This window comes from Furipterus horrens, unplaced genomic scaffold, assembly GCF_987537825.1.
Source record: "Furipterus horrens unplaced genomic scaffold, mFurHor1.1.pri manual_scaffold_9, whole genome shotgun sequence".
Classification (NCBI taxonomy): Eukaryota; Metazoa; Chordata; class Mammalia; order Chiroptera; family Furipteridae; genus Furipterus; species Furipterus horrens.
The window spans coordinates 84,341,077-84,360,435 of NW_028327179.1; the positions used below are offsets into that span (position 1 = coordinate 84,341,077).

General features: G+C 42.1%; 1 protein-coding gene across 1 annotated transcript in view; it reads left to right on the plus strand.

The window, feature by feature from the left end:
• SND1 (staphylococcal nuclease and tudor domain containing 1) overlaps positions 1-19,359 on the plus strand; it is a 427,097-nt gene that overhangs the window by 48,913 nt on the left and 358,825 nt on the right. The window contains exon 10 of the mRNA XM_090287466.1: positions 8,509-8,622. Within this exon, the coding sequence (XP_090143592.1) occupies positions 8,509-8,622 (114 nt within the window). The remainder of the gene's footprint in view (positions 1-8,508; positions 8,623-19,359) is intronic.

Genomic DNA, 19,359 nt, shown 5'->3' on the forward strand with positions numbered 1-19,359 from the left:
TGGGCAGATGCATTAAAAGAGTCTTCACAAAAAAATTCACAGAAGCCAAATGTAGCCTCTCACAACAACGCCAGCTTTTATATACTGATACAGATGGGTTTTTAGAACACTCACCTATCTGAGGAAGCCTGTACCACAAGGAGCCTGCCCTCTAGAAGATAATTCTGGTTTGTTTGTTTGTTTGTTTTGGATCCTCCCTTATATGCTTCAATTTTTAATCCTTTATGTCTGGGAACTTTAGCTGTATTGTTGATTTCCACCTAGTTTCTCTGCTCTCTGTTTTCTAGAAGTCCTGTTTGGATATTTGACTTTGTGAACTGGGCTTCTAATTTTTTTTTCTCCTATTTTCCATCTTTTTGTCTTCTTTGTTCTTTCTAGATTTTTTCATATTTACCTTTCAGTCCTTTTATTATTTCATTTTTGATACTGTATTTTAATTTCTCACCTTTTTTTCCCTCTGAATGTTTTTCTTATTAGTATTTTAAAAAATCAAACACTTGTTTCAGGATGAATATCATATCATTCTGAGGAAATTATTAAAATCATTTGAAAATTTTTTTCTCCCTTCATAGTCTTTGTTCTCCAAGTTGTTTTTAAACCCTTTTGGCTATTTTAGTCCCTTACTTTTCATATTAGATGTTTTCCTCAGCTATCTGGGGGTCCTTGGTTGTCTCTTGTATTTATGAATGAGGTATTGAACACTGGGTTAGAAGCAATAGACTTCTGTATGGATGTATATCTTGGAATCCAGATGCTTACATAAGTTTTAAACCAATCCAAGTTTTGATAATGAGGGAAGTCTGTAGTATAAATCAGGTTGGCTATTGTGTTTTCTCACCACTAGCTCAGGATTTAGCTTTTGTGAGTCTGAAGACTATTACCACTCATACATCTGCTTTCCAGCTCCCAGAGTTTTGTTGCTGTGTTCTTTTCTCCTATTAATCTTTGTCCTTTTGAGCTTATGGCAGTAAAATAACAAAATAAATTCTTTTATTTTTGTTTAGAGATAGGGAGGGAGCCAAAGTAAATGTTTGAGCCTGCTTTAGTTTTTTCATAATGTTCCTCTTCATTGTAAGGCTGAATACATAATTTATTTAACCAATCTCCAAAAGTTTGACATTCATGTAGTTTGTAATTTTTCCATTATTTAGAAAATGGAATAAATCTCTGTGTAAAGGGCAGTTATTTCCTTAGGAATGCTTTGGAGCATATTTGACAAATAACTCTCCAGAAATGTTAACTAGTGTATGTATAACCCTATGTGTGTTCATTTTTTAATATGTTGTAGAACAGAGGTAGACCAACTTTTTCTTAAAGGGCCATGGAATAAATATTTTAGGCTTTATGGGCCATATAGTCTCTGTTGCAACTACTTCGTGCTGCCTCTGTAGCAAGAAAACAGCTGTAGACAATACAGTATTCCCTCACTTATTACAGGTATTACGTTCTAGATCCCCCCCCCGCCCGACATAGGTGAAAATCCACGAAATAGGAGCCTTACATTTATTTTAGTATTTATATATATTTTAAGGCTTTATAAACCCTTCCCACACACTTATAAACCGTTCCCAGTCCCTTATTAACCTTTTCCACACTTTTATAAACATTACTTATATTCTTAAACATATTCTACACTCTTAAACCTATGTAGCTTTTAACATACGTATACAGTACCGCAAAATCCCACAATATAGCAAAAAATCCGCAATAAATAATTAAATGTAATATTTTTAAAAATCCCCGTGATACAGTGAGGCTGAGATATAGAGAGGGACTACTGTATGTGAGTGAATACATGTGGCTGTGCTCCAATAAAACTTTATTTATAGCGTAGGCAGTGGGCTGTGTGGCCTTTGGACCATAGTTTGCCAACCCCTCTTGTAGAACACAGGATATCAGCAGTAAATGTGAGAGAAAAAAAAATGATCTGCATTTCTTTTTATAACCTAGAACCCACCTGCAGTTTTGTAGTTGTTTTACAAGATTTAAAATGTCTGTTAACTCCAAGGGAACCTAAAAAGGTCCTAAGATGCCTGGGGCCTTCATGTACATGGTCTGACAGTTGTACAAGTTTTTGCTGAAGGATTCTGCTCTGAGGTGACTATAAGACCTGAACAAACAGTTGTTCTTTCTTCAGCAGCTACCCTGTCTCCTAGGAATTAATCGCACAGGTAACAGCTAAATACCCTGAAAGGGCCACAAAAGGCGACCTATGAACTCTTTAACTGAATGCCTCTGGGACACTAGGTGATTTCTGGAACTGATGGAACACTGTAAATCAGACTATTGGCTAAGAGTATCACTTCTGAGAAATTCGTAACTGAGCAAAGCCTCTTGATACATGTGGCCTACTGAAAGACTGGTGTCTGTTCTCTGCTTAAGCAGCTTCACTTCTTAAGGAAAGAAATGCAAGGGGGGACTCGCCTTGTCTCTCCAGGTTAGCAGAGAAGCATGTTCATTTCACAGTGATTAGCTGAGCCTACTTGAGACTTTTGTGCCTGTCGTGGCTTGCCAGTTTCCTGCCTGCCTTCCCTGTGGCGTTTTAGCTGATCTGTGCTGTTTGTAGCCATATGGTCCCCTGAGCACGTGGCTTGGCTTCCCTGTCCCTGCTGCTGGATGCTTGGGCCTTGCAGATTTCACAGACCTGAATAACACAGCACTGGGGGGGGGGGGGGTGTTTTTGGGGGGGCATTGGTGAGGGTGGGCAGTGTGTCCTCAGGAGGTAGAGTCTTTTTGTTACCCTGCCTGGTTAGAGGCCTCTAGCTTGGTTCTCTACCAATTGATTGCTTACAGATACAGAGTCCTGAAAGAGGCGTTTTGAGGTAGTTCAAAAGAATGGGAAGTGGTCTCTGCTTTCAAGGAGCCTACCCCCTAGGGCTCTGTCTGGGGGGTCGCCCTAAGTAGTGAACTGTCTGGTACTGGTGGCCGTGTCCAGTTTTGGAGGGGAGGTTATAAGCTATCCACGGATGCAGTGGGTCCTAGTACTAAACTTGATTTGGCCTCGATTATTGTTTGCTATGTGTTCAGCCATAGTTTTGAATGGAGTTCATTATCATGCCTCTCTAAAATGGTTTTTAAAGCAAGGATACATTTTTTTTTCTTTAATAATCCTCACCCAAGGATATGCTTAGAGAGGGGAAGGGATAGAGGGAGATGGGGATGTGGGTGGGGTGAAAGAGAGAGAGAAATCAGTGTGAGAGAGAAACATCAGTCAGTTGCTTTCCGTATGTGCCCCAACCGGGGATTGAACCTGCAGCCTTTTGTGTATACAGGATGATGCTCCAACCAACTGAGCCACGTGGCCAGGGCAAGGATACTTCTTGATATTTTTGTCATTATCTAGACTTTTCCATTATATTCACATTTGGTAATGTGGGGAGAACAAAAAAATACTAGCCACTTCCTTGACATTTTTGTATAAGGCTTTCAGATGAAAGGTGGCCTCTCTTATACCAAAAAGATATCAAGACTTAGTTTATAGATGAAGTTAGCAAACTGATAGCTGATAAGAAAAGAAAATGATTGAATTAGAAAAGATTTGTAAAAAATATTTACTTGGCTTTTTAAGTAGAGACTATTTTTTAGAACAGTTTTAAATTTACGGAAAAATTGGGCAGATAGTACAGAGAGTTCCCCACTCTTCCCTCTCTCCCCCTCCCCCGTTTCTCCTCCTGTTGTCTGACATGCGTATGGCACAGTGATAAGTAATATACCAATATTGATATGTAATTATCACCTGAAGTCCATACTTTAGTCAGATTGCCTTAGTTTTTCTCTGATGTCTGTTTTGTGTTCCAGAATCTTGTCCATGATAGCACACCAAATTTTGTTGTCATGTCTCATCAGGTTCCTCTTGGATTTGGCAGTTTCTCAGACTTTGTTTGCTTTTGATGACCTTGACAATTTTGAGGAGTTCTGGTCCAGTATTTTGGAGGTTGCCCATCTGTGGGAATTTGTGTCTGGTTTCCTTTGAAGTACCTTTTACAGTATCCAGTCTGTTTGATCATGCTTAGGGGCCTAGAGGAATTTGTATCAGGAAATGTTGTGCTTAGTATTTTGTTGAGGACACAGGGTAACAGCTGTACTCTTCTGGGGAACAGGGAAGGGACTATGTAGTGACTCCAGGCCATTGCTATAATAGTTGTGGGGTATTTATTCCTTATTTCACCCACTTTTGGTGCTGCTTACAGTATTAGTTTTGGGGAGAATAGACATAGCATATAGCCTTAGGGAGCAGGAGAAGGAGCTAGATGTCATGATTTCAGAGAGTAGAAAAGGTATTTGGTGTCCGATTCCCAGTGGCCCCATCAAGGGCATTTCCTGCTGGTGCCTAGAAAACCCCTTTTGGGCTGCTGGTCCCTTTATTCCTATCTGGTACTGATAATTTAGTTAGCTTTGGGAATATTGGTAGTTGTGGCTGGGGAGCTCTTCTGAGTGTCTTCGTAGCTCAGGAGGCTGTTGTAGGCTCTTTTTGCTCGTCGTATATGCACTGTAGGATTTTAAGAAGCCGAGCAGCAGCAGCCCTTCACCACCGTGGTGAGCACTGTGGATGGGCTCTGCAGATGGGGAGTATGGCAGGAGGCCAGAGATGGGAATGAATGTCCCTTACTCCTGACAGCACTCTGCACTTCTCCTAACTTGTGGTAGCCCTTGGCCTACACCTGTCATTAACACACCACTCATTTCTTATTTTATGTTTGGGCTTCAAGAAATGGGGAGGGATATGGATTTAGGCCATGTATTTTGAGTCCAGTTAGTGACTTTTTTTAGTGTAGATTTCTGCTGTGCCTTAGGTACTCTCCTAGAGTGTGTGGTATGGTGGGTGTATGTGGGGGTAGGTTGAATAGGAATCTGTAGCTTGTGGAGAAAGCGAGTGATGTGGGCATACTTAGAATTATCCTGATGAAAAGCACCATAAGAAATATCACTGTTATAAATGTGGTCTGTAACGGTGCCGATGAGCAGGCTTTGGGTAGTAATCCACTCTGCATTTTACTTACGTGACTAGCACCACTATTTTATTGCCTTTTCCATGCCTCAGCTCTGGAGCTGCTTGTTCTCTGGACAGTAATGACACAATTTACAGAGGAATAGTAAGTCGTAAATCCCCCTAAATACACACCCAGACACATACACATGCACTCACCATACACCCCTTCACCAGAAGCCAAACCTCTTTTAGCTGGCAGCGTCTGAGTGTGCAGGTCTTGAAGAGGAGGATTCTAATCAGGGAGATGCCGAACAGAGAAAGTCGGTTGCTGTGGCCTGAAATTTACAGCTTCAGGAATCCATTTGCTGCTGTTGCTGCTGCTAATGCATTATGGGGGGCTGACGAACACCAGTAACTTGTCACAGGGTTATGCTTAGACCTTCACATTCTATAATCTGGGGGTGAAGATGTGAGCACTGTGATACTTTCCCTACTTTTATTCCTCTCTGAGCATGACTAGGGAGGGGAGAGTGTCTAGATATTTTTCATTTCTTGATCATAGAAGTTTTTCAGTGTTTTTGGCAATTGACAATAAGAGTTTTGGTGTGAGAGGAATGTGTAGCTCTTTTCATTATTGAGATTTAGGAAATGATGTGTGTTCATCTGAGGTGCCTGACAATTTCCCTACTTTCCTTTGGGCCATGGTCCTGTACCTTTGAGAGAGGAGCAGTAGTGGTTTGCTTTGCTTAGCCATTTTGTTTGGCATGGCTTTGTGGAACTTCTCTTCTCTGGTTTGAAGGTGGGGTAGCAGACTGGCATTGATCATGAATACCTCACCCTTGGAATGCTCAGTCATCCAAATAATTTGTTTTCTTTCACTCAAATGTTAGAATTTAAAGGATAGGTAAATCTTTTTTTCTCTGTTTGGTCAGTTCTCCAAGCTACTGATGGTATCTTTAGGGAATGAGAGGAAGTTTTCATTATGATGGATGTTTTTTATTTGACATTATTGTCTAGATGGTAGTTGGAATGAGATGCACTCTTTTTCATTCAGTTACTGGATCTGTATTTTTGGTTATATCTTATGGACTATTTTTAAGTTCTACACTTATGGACATGTTTTTGTGATTGGGCTGGCATAAGGGGCTCTTTGATTTGGAGGGTCTTATGCCCTTTGATACCATCCATACTTAGGTAATCAGTGCTGACCTTGACTTGGTCCTAGTGTGACCAAAGACCATAGTTTTCATTACCTTTGGACTTCACCAAGTTTTTCTGGCCAGGTGAGTTTTAGGTTCTGGCTGTTTGGTTTTTAGGGGTTAGCCTTTGTGATGATGATCAGATCTGTCATAAAGGTTATGGGAGAATGGCTGTGGTTATTTGAGACTGGGTTTTTGCTGCTTTGGGAGTTGCAAGTTAACTTTATGTATAGTGGAAAATTAGAAGAGGGGCTAGGTGGAGGAGTAAAGGGGTCAAGTGTATGATAATGGAAGGAAACTAGCCTTTGGGTGGTGAGCACACATTGAGTATATACAGATGTGCCATAATGTACACCTGAAATTTATGTACAGTATTGCTCCACTTATTGCAGGTATTACATTCTAGGCCCCCCCGCCCCGTCCCCCTTGCGATAGGTGACAATCCGCAAAGTAGGAACCTTACATTTATTTTAGTACTTATATATATTTTAAGGCTTTATAAACCCTTCCCACACACTTGTAAACCGTTCCCAGTCCCTTATTAACCTTTCCCACTCCCTTATTAACCTTTTCCACACTTTTATAAACATTACTTATGTTCTTAAACATATTCTACACTCTTAAACCTACGTAACTTTAACAACATACGTATACAGTACCGCAAAATCCCGCGATATAGTGAAAAATTGGCGATAAATAATTACATATAATATTTTTAAAAATCCTGTGATACAGTGAGGCCATGGTAAGTGAAATGGGATATAGAGAGGGACTACTGTAATGTTATAAGCCTGTGTTGACCCAGTAAATATAATTTTAAAAAACTGTATATTTCTCCCCTTCTCGCCCAATCTACTCAGCTGTTTTTCAGACTTCCATTACTTTTCCAGTCAATGGGCTGGTTTTCTGTACATGACTTCCATTATTTATGGTGGTAAAACTCAAGGATGTCTTTTATCCACCAGCCGCAGTCAGCCTTCCATGGATTTACAGCTCAGTTGCAATGATCATCTTTCCTATTTCACCCATTCTACTTGATGACACTTTCCTCCTGCTGTTTCCTCTTATGTATAAGTTCTCTCTTATTTTTGCTTTTTGCTCTTTCTTCAGATTGTCCCTTAAATCACTCTTTTTGGTGTGTGGTTGGCTAGTTCTTTGGAAAAAGGTAGAGGATGGCCATTTTGGAGGAGTCTGCAAGTAAATGGGTGTATTTGTTCTCAAGATCTGAAGCCTCCAGGCAGTAGCTAGCAAGGGCTCTTTTATCCACAGCAAGGAAAGTGAGCTCCTTTTGTTTCACTTGGGGAGTCAGTGCTCACTGTGGCAGGAGACCCTGCAGTTTGTCTGGCCGTGTGTTGGATCCTGATGGGGCCTGACGGAAGCCCAGAAGAGGTGATTCTGCAGATGAAGGGGATGGTGACACTGTTTTGTAATCAATAGCTACGTTGTAGCAAGGTGTAGCTTGCAAAGAAAGAAAGAAAGGAAGGAAGAAAGAAACAGCCTTATAACAAAAGGCTCTGAGTATAATTAGATGAATTAGATACTGGCTGAATTGTAGGTTTAGTTGTAACCCTGATGTGGTCCTAGCCTGGTTTTAGTGGAATTTTCTTCTTGCACATAAGTGGAGTGTCCTGATAACTTCCACAGAGAAATATTTGTGCTTTTACTTTTTGAGTAGTTTTCCTTGTAAGTTATCTCAGACTGGAAGTTAATCTTTCAACCAAGAGTGGGGCTCAGTGGCACCTGAGTTTGGGTTCCAGGACAAAGTTCCCCTAGTATTGTTCTGAAAAGATGATTTTCAAAGTAGCGGAAGTAACGTCTTGGCAATTTAATGTTTTCCGCCTGTGAGATTGACACCTTTTCCATGCTGAGATGACAGTTCTCTTTGCTCTTCATTTGCTTTTGATTTTCCTGTTCTCTTTTGGGCATCCTACTTGGCTTCTTTCTCATCTAGTGCTGGTACTTTCTTCTAATCCAGCTATTGCCTCTTTTCCTAGATTCATGTGGTGGTAGGGATTAATTTTAGTTTAGAACCTGCTTCCAGGAAAATCTTCAATAACAAGCAGAGACTGGGTTTCTAGTTTGTAAGCTTTGTAGTTAACCACATGTCTTGGTCAGGGCAAAAGATAAAAGATTGACCATCTTTATAAGTGATAGAGATTCTGCTCATTGAAAAGTCATAATCAGGTCTTCGGGGACTGGTGGTTGTAACATAAGTTTTTTCCCCAAGATTGTTGCCTCATGAAGGTTATCAGATCTACCTCAATGACTGTTGATCTCACTTTTCTCCCTCTGACTGTGGAGGGCCTTGTTCCTTAGCATGTGTACTGCGGTATCTGGGCCATTGAAGCAGGTTTAAGCATTTTATCTTCATGCCCACAGGTGATGCAGGTGCTGAATGCTGATGCCATTGTTGTGAAGCTGAACTCTGGTGACTACAAGACCATCCACCTGTCCAGCATCCGTCCCCCAAGGCTGGAGGGGGAGAACACACAGGTGAGAATAGGGAAGCAGTGGAACCTCTCTTCAAAAACCAAGTGGAAGGGGCTGGAGAGGTAGTTAAGTATGGTACATATGTCTGAGAATGCTAGAAGGCAAGTATTTTAAATCTCCACAGTATTTCCTAATATCTTAAGCCTAGCTGTTACTGGGCAGGCCTTAATCTCTGGAAGCACACGTGCTGCTGTACTGCATTATGGGTGGGCACTGCTGGTGTTCCTCCCTCAGAGGCTTGGGAGGAGTCAGGGCTGGGATATACGAGGTGGTGGATGAGTTTTATTTGTTAGGGGGATCTTGTTTTTCTGAGAAGAAGGAGAGGAGAAGGTCTGCATCTCACATGCATGGTAGTAAGGCCTGTTTCTACTGGTCATTTTGATTTGCTAGTTCCATATGTATTTGTTGTGAGAAGAAACGAATATTCCTACATATATTTTGTGGGGTCACCTAGTCATCTCTGGCAAGTAGTAACTATAATAATTAGTTACACTGTTTGGCTGTATTGGTTGGCTCTTATGGCAGCATAAGTGCCTTCCTAACCAGTTTATGCTTTGGGTTTATCAATTTTGAGAAGTTATGCTTAGGATGAAAACTGTAAGAATTGGTAATCTGCAGACAATTTTGTTTTAAATTTTGAGGTCCTTTTCTTTCCATCGTTACGAATAGGGATTTTCATTTTTGGGAATAGGGATTGAGATTGAACTTTGTTTGTTTGCTTGTGTCTTGTTACAGACACCGTTACAACTCCTGTTTTTGCCCTCTGATAACTGAAGTGTGTAACTGTTGACTGGTCACAGAACTGAGTTTTCAGTGAAAGCCAGTGACACAGGCAAATGTTTGGACAGTTTTCATAAATTTAAAAGCATGGTTGCAGTTAGTGCTAGCTACTTTTAAATTTTATCTACGTTGTAGTTCTAAAGATGTGAAATTTACTTTTCTGATGTTTTGCAGGCCCACATGACTTAGTGCATTCACAAGTTGAAATTTATGCTGTTTTTATTTGCATGAGAGTTTACAGACAGCTCATAAGAGTGAAATAAAAATATCATGATTGTCTTTTGAATCAGATTATGCATAAGATACACATACAGAATGGGTTTTTTGAATGTGTGGCCAATCAGTTCATTCTCTCCACTTTTTTCCCCTATGGAGGAGGCAGTTTAATGCAGCAAACAGCATTGTGGTAGGGTTGAGAATTTAAATGCATGAAAGCCTAGAAGTGCCAGAATAAGTTTCTCTCAGTAACTGTAGCTCTGCCTCATTGCACAGAGTAAATATACATCTCCAATTTTATCAGTATTGGGAGTAGTCCACAATCCCGCATCTGTGCCACACAGTTGGAATTAAGGTTCCCACAGCAACCACAACTTTGAAATTCTTGAACGTTAATTTTTGTGCCTGCATCATCAGCCAAAAGCATTATGTTAATGTAGACCATGTAGCTGAATTTTAAGCAGATTTTAGGAAGGCCTGGGAGTGTTATAGCTTAGGTAGAATGTTAGCAGGTTTTCTGGAGTAAGAACGAAACTATTACTGAGGATTTTTACTTTTCCTAGGATCCTTTGTAACTCCTCAGGTGCAATGGATGGATTTTCCCTAGCCTAGCAGACAACGAGGAGTTGTTGGAATATATGCCCTAGGATCCTGTAGGCAGGATCCTCTTGATAGAATTCCTTGTTCTTTACCCCAAGGGAGGTTATCTATTCTTCTCTTTTCTTAAGCTCCTGAGAATTTTTCTCCATTTTAAGGAAGTTCTAAGTAAGATTTAGCACTAAGAGTCTATAACACTTGGCTTTTGATTGAAAAGTGAGGAATGATTGCCCTTACTGTTCGTTATTCTTTTAGAAGACTATAATGAGGCTCACATAAGAAATAAGTTAAATGCGTTAATGAGGAGTTCAGGTGAATGGGTCCATCATCACTGGTAAATACTTACTGGGAGACACTTGGCAGCAGATACCATACTGGGGATGCAGCTAGGGAGTAAACCAGTCCCTCGTGGAATATTACAGTCTAGTAGGGGAAGTACACAAGTAATTTTATTTATGTTACGAAAGAAAAGTTTAGAATTTCTGAGAATGCATAATCTCGGAGAGCTTTGAGGAAGGGTAGTTCAGAGTTAGCTAAGTAAAAAGTGGGGGAGAAGACAATTTCTGACAAGAATTGGATGAGTCTGTAAATAGGGAACAGATGGACACTGGGTGGTGCATGAGTGGTATTATGCCTTTGTGGTACAAAATATAGGTAGGGTCAGATCTTGCTTGTTCCGTGAACATCTCAGGATACTCGTGATGCGAGAGAGACTATGGGACATAGGATGAACTGCAAATAATTGAGTGTGACTGAAATAGAGGCAATAGTCAATGATGGAGAGTAGAGAGGTGGGCTTGGGAGTTGGGCAGGGGCCACATGTTAAACTTGTGTGCCACACTTTTTGATAATGTTTTGAAGAATTTTAAACCTGGGAATGGTACATTTGGATTTGAGTACTCTTGTGTTGGTGGCTTGCATTTACAAAACATGACAGTAATTTGCATGTATAAGAGATCATACTAGATGAAAACTGATCTGTAGCAAGAAGTTGACCAAGGCCCTGGGAGCAAATGGTGCGATGAATGAGAATTTGTGGATGTATCTCTAGCAGTCCCTATCACAGTTCTTGCCTTTCTACTTAAAGAATTTCACAGAACTCGTAATGGGTAAAAGATTCAGTTCTGTGTTTATCTTAAAGTTACTGTAGATTTACAATATGCATTTAGGAATAAAAATCACCCGGAGATGCCATTGAGGGTATAATTATGTCTGTAATGACTGGGCAAGCAGGCACCCATCTCCTTGGGGGTTTTGGTTTCTAGTCTTCTTTACTCTGTACCAGCTGTTCTTGCACAAGGGGAGACAGCCAAGTACTGAAGACATAGGTGTTGGGGCCAGAGCTCTGTTAGCCCATATGGCATCTTTGTACAAATTAGAGAAGGTTGTCCCTTCCTCCAGGCAGCCTCATGTCAGGGCACATGGTTTGGCAAATAGAAGGGAGGCTGAATTTCAGCTCCCATTCAACCCCTGTCCCCTTGGCCAGGTGCCCTTGAGCAAGACATAATAACATGCACAAGAATATGTGGCTGTCCTAAATAGAACAGGGCTGGTAAACTCTCCAGTGAAAACCTGGAGGGTTGTTTAGGAATTGGGGGATGGTCTTGTAGTGGCAGAAACACAAGAATGCTCGAGGATTATTTGGAGATGGGAGGGCCTTGAGAAAAAAACTCAGGAGATTGCCTTCTAATACTTGTACATTTTCTGGAGGTCAGTGGCTTTACATGGAGAAAAAGATACCCTGACAGCTTACGGTGTTGCTGTTTGTTCTGAGCAGAGTGGGAGAAGGCACAGATTAAGGAACTGGAGTCTGCATGAGCTTCCTCAAGGGCAGGCAGATGGCGTGCAGTGACTCCTGCTGCAGGCTAGGTCTCCCTAAAGCCCTCAGATGAAGACCCAGTGGGGCTTGCAGGGAAGATTTCTTTGAATGTTTATCTTCCCCACACCCTAAAACCTCTTGTCAGCAGCCGTCCGTCTTGAGAGAAGATGGTGTAGCTTCTTAAGAGTCTATTTGCACCGCCGAGAATGGTTGTGCAGTCCGACTCGGGAGTGACACGGTATCTGTCTCCTCCCGTGTTGAATCGACATCTTGCGATGACGCTGGAGTGTCCTCTCCGGTGAAGCTGAAGCTACAGAGCCTGGGCAGGGTGATATGGAGGGTCTGCTGTTGCCCATGCAGCAGACCCCCCCTCTCTTCGCAGCTGAAGGGTCCAAGGGAAAGACGGAGTCAATACAACTTGGCTTCAGGTGCGCCGCAGGAGTTGCCGGTGTTGACTACAGCGTCAAACCGCCTTAGGGACTCCGGCTCCGGATTTTCTGTCGGGGTTTACTCCCTTAGCCTTTCCCCTGAAGAGGTATGCCGCAAGGCAGCGGAGGTTTTTTGGAGTCAGAGTTTTCCTTCTCTGATGTACCCTGACTGGAAGATTGAACCAGCAACACTTAGCTCGCAGGCCGACACTCAATCCACTGAGCCAAACCAGCCAGGGTTAAAACCTCTAATGTGTCAACAAATATAGATCTGCTGAGACATCTATATATTGTGGGGATCATAGGGCAAATTAGATTTTCCTTTTTTGTAGCAACTAGTTCATTTCTCTTAAATTATACATAGAGGCAAGAAGGTTGTGTGTGTACCTCCATTCCCTGCTTTTGGTTACTTTCTAATTGCAGCCAGATGGAGGGCTCTGGACAAAACAGCACAATCAAAGGAACTGTTTTCACCCTAGGCAGCTGCTTTCCAGTAGTACCCAAGAATTCATGCTTCAGATTTTGGTTAGAGCTTGATTTGTTGCTTCAAAGTGTGACAGGAGAGTTAAAAGCAAGGTAATAGTTCCCTCAGAAAGATTACAGTTGGATGGCTGATGCTGGTGATTTTGTTTCCGTGGCACTGTGCCCCTGTGTTATTCAGTGTGAATCCAGGGTTGACTCTGGAGATCTTAACCCCTTCAGGCAGAGAGCCTTTTTGGACTTTGATGTGTGGTGTTCCTGTGGTACAGTTTTCCTTCTTTATACCCAAGGGATTGGTTCCTGGGCCCGCTATGGGTACCAGAATTTGTGGATGCACTAATCCCTTATAAAATGGTATAGTATTTGCATACAACCTAAGCATATTCTGCATGTGCTTTAAATTATCTCTAGATTACTTGTAATACCTAATACAATGCAAATACTCTGTAAATAGTTGTTATACTGTATTGTCTGTACATGTTCAATACAAATAAAACCGTCCTAGGCCTAGCTACATAGTACACAGTGAAAACATAACGTTTATCTTTTCTTTTTTTTAATTATATTTCATTGATTATGCTATTACAGTTGTCCCCATTTTATCCTCCTTTGCCCCCCTCCACCCAACAACCCTACTTCCTCAGACAGTCCCCACACCTTTGTCCATGTTCGTGGCCATGGGTCATGCATATGTGTTCTTTGGCTACTTTTTTCCTATGCTGTATTTTACATCCCCATGACATTTCTATAACTAGAAATTTGTGCTTCTTAATCCCTTCACCTTTGCTGCCCATCCCCTGACACCCCTCCAATGCGGTAACTGTCAAAATGTTCTCTGTGATTCTATTTCTGTTCTGCCTGTTGATTTTGTTTTTTAGATACTCAATTGTTGATAGATGTGTATTTGTTGACATTTTGTTCGTATTTTCGATATTCTTCTTAAAGAAGACCGTTTAACCTTTCATATAATTCTGGTTTGGTGGTGATGTACTCCTTTAACTTGTTCTTGTCTGGGAAGATCTTTCTCTGTCCTTTGATTCTACATGATAGCATTGCTGGGTAAAGTAATTTTGGTTGTAGATCCTTGCTTTTCATCACTTTGAATATTTCTTCCCAATCCCTTCTAGCCTACAGTTTCTTTTGAGAAATCAACTGGAAGTTTTTTGGGAGCTCCCTTGTAGGTAACTAACTGCTTTTCTCTTGCTGCTTTTAAGACTCTTTGTCTTCAACCTTTTGTGTTTTAATTTTGATGTGTCTTGGTGTAGGCATCTTTTAATCTTGTTTGGAATTTTCTGTGCTTCCTGGACTTGAATGCCTATTTCCTTCACCAAGTTAGGAAAGTTTTCTGACATTAGTATTTCAAACAGGCTTCCAATTTCTTGTTCTCTCTCATCTACTTATGGCACCCCCATGTTGCAAATGTCAGTGTGCTTGAAGTTGTCCCAGAAGCTACTTACCCTATGCTTGTTGTTTTGTATTTTTTTCTTCTTGTTCTGGTTGGGTGTTTTTTGCTTTCTTATATTCCAAATTGCCAATTTGATTATTGGCTTCATTTACTGTTTATTCCCTATAAATTGTTCTTAATTTTAATTAGTGTATCCTTCATTTCTGATTGGTTCTTCTTTTTATGGTTTCCATGTTCTTTTTTATGCTGTTGAAGTTCTAAGTTCACTGAGCATCCTTATAACCAGTACTTTGAACTCGGTATATGATAGCTTTATTGTCTCTATTTTTAGTTCTTCCTCTGAAGTTTTGTCCTGTTTTTTCATTTGGGCCATGCTTTTCTGTCTCCTCATTTTGGCAGCCTCCCTGTGTTTTTTTTTTCTGTGTACTAGGTGGTGTGGCTATGTCTCCAGGCTTGGTAGAATGCCCTAATGCAGTAGGGGTCCTATAGGGCCCAGTGGCACAGCCTCCCCTATTACCCAAGCTGGGTACTCGAGGTGCATCCACTGTGTGGGCTGTGTACACCCTCCTGTTGTAGTTGAGCCTTGATTGTCATTGGCACATCCAGGGTCAGCCACTGCTTTTGTTTTATCTGGGGTAACACAGCGTAAGCTACAAAGCGATCTGCAGATGGCTGCTACTTGTACTGGACTTGGAGGTGCCCAGGCAAGGCTAAGTTATGAACCAAGGTGGGTTGCTGCTAGTGCTGGATGTGGGGCTGTTTAGCCAGAGGTACAAGGGCTCACTAAAGCCAGATGCTGCTTGTTTGAGAGAATGTAGGAAAATATGAAGCATGAGCCAAGACAAGCCATTCATATGGAAAAACCACTGGAAACAGCTTGGGTGGGCCCAAAAGCTGGGTGGGGCAGGGCCTCAGGGAATCACCAGGGTGAGGCAAACAGAGGGAGCCAGGTTGATGGAGTCTCATATATAGTGCCCACCTGCAGGCTCTGTGACTCTGTGTGGGGAGGGCTCAGAAAAGGAACAGTGGCCTCTGTCAACAGTTCCCTCTGGAAGAAAGCTGCCCTCAGCTCTTGCCCTGATGCTGGACAGTTCAGTTCATCCCCGTATGTCTCTGATCCCTTTCAGTCTGCTGCTCCTGTGCTGGAGCTCAGAGGAAGCAAGTCTGAGTAAGTCTCTGTGGTCCTCTTAAGAGGAACTGCCATAGAGCCTAAAAGTTTCTGTCTTCCACAGCCTCAATCCCTGGTGGTTTTTGCAGCCGGAAGTTATGGTAACTTCTCGACCTGGCAGTGGAACCCTAGGCTGGGATCTGGTGTTGGGCTGGGACCCATCACTCCTTAGATATCCCTCCTGATTTTTATCGGGGTGTGAGATCAGCCTGTTCTGCATCTCTGCCCCCTCCTACCAGTATGATGTGGTTTCTTCTTTAATTCTGTAGTTGTAGGACTTCCATTCAGCTCGTTTTCTGATGGTTCTAAATGATGGCTGTTCTATAATTAAGTTGTAGATTTTATGTGATTGTATGAGGAGGTGAGCTGTGTTTACCTACACCACCGTTTTGATCAGAAGTCCTAATTTTCTTTTTTCATTCATCTGTAAAAGTCAAGAAAGTCATTCCACCTCAAATGTAATCATGCAAAATATTTTTCTGGTGGTGCTCGTCTTCCTCTCAGCCTGGACCAAGGCCCCGGGCACCACCGGCAGGGACATCAGCCTCCCTCGCAGGGCGGCTCCAGCTCGCTCTGCCTCGCTACATTTTTCTTTTCTGAAATATTTTTAATTTGTAGTTGGTTGAATTCATGGATGTGGAACCCATGGATACAGAGGGCAAACTGTGTAGTTGGTTTCATCCAGTTGTTTGCTACAGAGGAACAGGTGCTAAATCTTGGAGAAAGGCTATGGGATTTCTGAGCTGCTGCCTTAAAGGAGGTAACATGTTGTGCAATCTCAGGACTTCCTAGAGAGCAAGCGGCTTTGATGTGAAACTGGAAAACCTAGTGCTCTATTGCCCAGGGCTGCTCTGGGCTTTGTGTTACACTTGCAGTGTTAATGACAATGGAAATACATTCCCTTAGCATCAGATGAAGGTGCTGACTTATCCCCCCATGAAGTCAGCTCATGCAGTGCTATTGTAGTGGGCAGAGAGATCAGAGCCGAAATTTACCTTGAAAACAGGCACATAATTTACCCAACCCACAGGTGTTAAGTGCAGAAAGTTTGCTTTCAGTTGCAGGGTCTTTTCCTTCAAACTCCTTTCCTTAGCTTCTCTCTCTCTCTCTCTCTCTCTCTCTCTCTCTCTCTCTCTCTCTCTCTCTCTCTCTCTCTACCTCTCCCCTCCCCACATCCCTTTGTGTGGAAACCAAAAGGTGGAGCCTTTCTTCTCATTTCCTAGCTCTGTGCTTTCATCTTGTATTCATTTCCATCACCCTGTTTTTTTCACAGTAAAGCCCCTAATTATTCAGACCTGGGCACTAAAAGGATCGGTTTTGTTAAAGTTGCAATCTGCTCTTCTCCTAGTGCCCTTGCTGCCTTTGGAGGTGGGGGGGGGGGGGTCAAGGGAAGGGGTCCTAGGCTTGACCCCACAGGGTCTCCTATGTAGGCAGCTGGTGGTAGATGGAGCTGCAGGTAGGTGTAGTATAAGTGATGCCCTGGGATTCTTAAGGCCTTTTTGTCAGAGGCAGGGCAGTTTCGGATGCTAATAACTCCATTCGTTCCACAGCACCCCAGGGCCCTTTGCCATTTAGATACGATTAAAAGTGGTTCTCAACCTATTCCCTCCAGTTTAGATTTCTGAACGCAAGATGACTGGTCCCTCTGGACCCTAAAGCAAATGATGCTGCCACTTAGATGAACACCAACAGAAAGCTGTGGAGCTGCAGTCCCTAAGTAAAGCGGGCAAACCAGTAAACCCACTGACTGTGATCTCGCACTTGTGACAGGAGCATAAGGCAAATAGCAAATTAGAGAGGGACTCCAGCTTGGCATTAAGGACCTTGGAGAAAAGCAAAAGCTCTTTGAAATGGTTATAGCATTTCACCGGTTTCCAATGGGGAGATTGGGGAAATGCAGCAGTGGGATCAAAAGACGGAGAATATGCTGGAGTGCTGGCGGAGGCATCGGTACGGTTCAGATTTGTTTGATCTGGGCATTTTTGAGAACACTTGAAACCTTCTTTGTTAGAGAACGGAAAAAAATTATTAGGAGGCTGTCTTAGCTCATCTTTTTAAGATTCCATCATTTGTAAAGAGATTCATATCTAGGTACATCTTGCTCCTCAGCTGGGGGGAATCACTAGGGGCAGGCCTGACTCAGCGTGGTGAGGTAAAGTCATTGGTGTTTGAGTAGATAGCAGAGTTCCTAAAATATACATTCCTCTGATCTTTTATAGGTGAATTATGACCTGGAGAAGACAGCAAGAACCTATCCTCTTTCCCTTTGATTTTTCTTCTCCCAGTTACAACTTATATTTTCTTTTGTTTCCTTTAGTTAATGCATTGCCTTTCCCATGCTCTTACCTGTTCCCTTCAAGTAATTTTTCTGGGATTTTAGCATCTTCTAGTGGTTCTTGGGCATTAATCCTTCCCTAAACCATGTGCATTTACCTCTTGCAATCCATCTCTTTCTCTCTTCTCTCTTCATTTAATCATCGCCCTTAAACAGTTCTATATTTTCTATCTAACACTTCCTAGTGCTGGTGTGCTCATATTTCTTGCCTCTTCTCAGTCCCATGCGCTGCAGTAATTCTCTGTCTCCCGCGTTGACAGCATCATCATATTTACTGTCCTGTGACCATTTAACATAGTTCTGTGCTCGGTTAACCCTCTTTCTTGTGCTGGTTCTTGAAGGTGCATTTGGGCCTGAGACTTCCCCACACATGGTGTTTCCCACCTCCTATCATCCCGTTCTGATTATTTGTGTCTGGGCCTGCTTTCCACTGTGAGACCTGAACTCCTCTGAGGGCTGCTGTGGCATGGTTTTCTCGGTTGCATATCCCCTCTTTCTTCAAATCTTGCAGAGTGTCGTGAATACAGTGGGCATTTAATAAATGTTTAAATCAAAATGTTTGCTGAGACCTAAGACTTAAATCATATATTGCTTTCGAGGGGCGTTTTTACTACCTCCCGGTCTATTGCTAATCTCCTTGACTGCTTCTGATAGCCCTCCAGCTTGAGCCAGTGTACTGGTGTCAGAAGGAGGGAGTTTTGCACTCCCATATTCCTGTTTCCTAACAGGATTACTTGTTCTGATGGCCAGGTCGCACACAGCTTAGTTTGTCTGGTTGCAGGCATTGGGTTGACCAGCCCTCCCTCTCTGGGTGGTGGTTTTCCTCCTAGTGGTATATATATTCCATTAGCACGGTGCAGATATGGTTCAGTCTGCCAGAGGGGTTAAGTTGAGAATTTTAAGTGCTTTTGCAGATTGGTTCCCAATTGGCATTCTTTTAACACCTCTACTCACATTCAGGGTTTCCCAAATAGTCTTTTGTCATAGCAGGTCAGGTGTCTTGATTCATTGACGTTTTTAGGTTCATGTTTTCCCTGAGGTGTATATAAATGTATATATTTACTGTTGTCGACCTTGTTGGTGGGCAGATTATTTCTTTGCTTGGGACTAATTTTAAAATCAATTAGAATGCTTTCCCTTCACTTTCTCTTTATTTATGAGATGCTGATTGCAGAGCTGCCTACACTGTGTTTAGATAAATTACTTTTTTTCCCCCCCGGTAGCATTTATATTCAAGGGAAGTTTAGTGCAGTCATCCAGTGCCTTGCCCTTCTGCAGGCCAGGGCTATAGGTTTCATTTCTTGGTGGGTTAATTAGCTTTGTTCCGTGAAAATTTTGTTCAGGTCAAAATCCAGACATTTAAGTTCTTCGTGTCTCATAGCAAACACTGAGGATCTGGGAAATTATTTTTATTAGTAAGGTGTTTATAGTTTTAGGAACTAAATCTCTAATCTTGACAAGCAAGTATGTGTTGTGGTCACAAGATAGAGTTTAGGCTGGATGATAGATTAT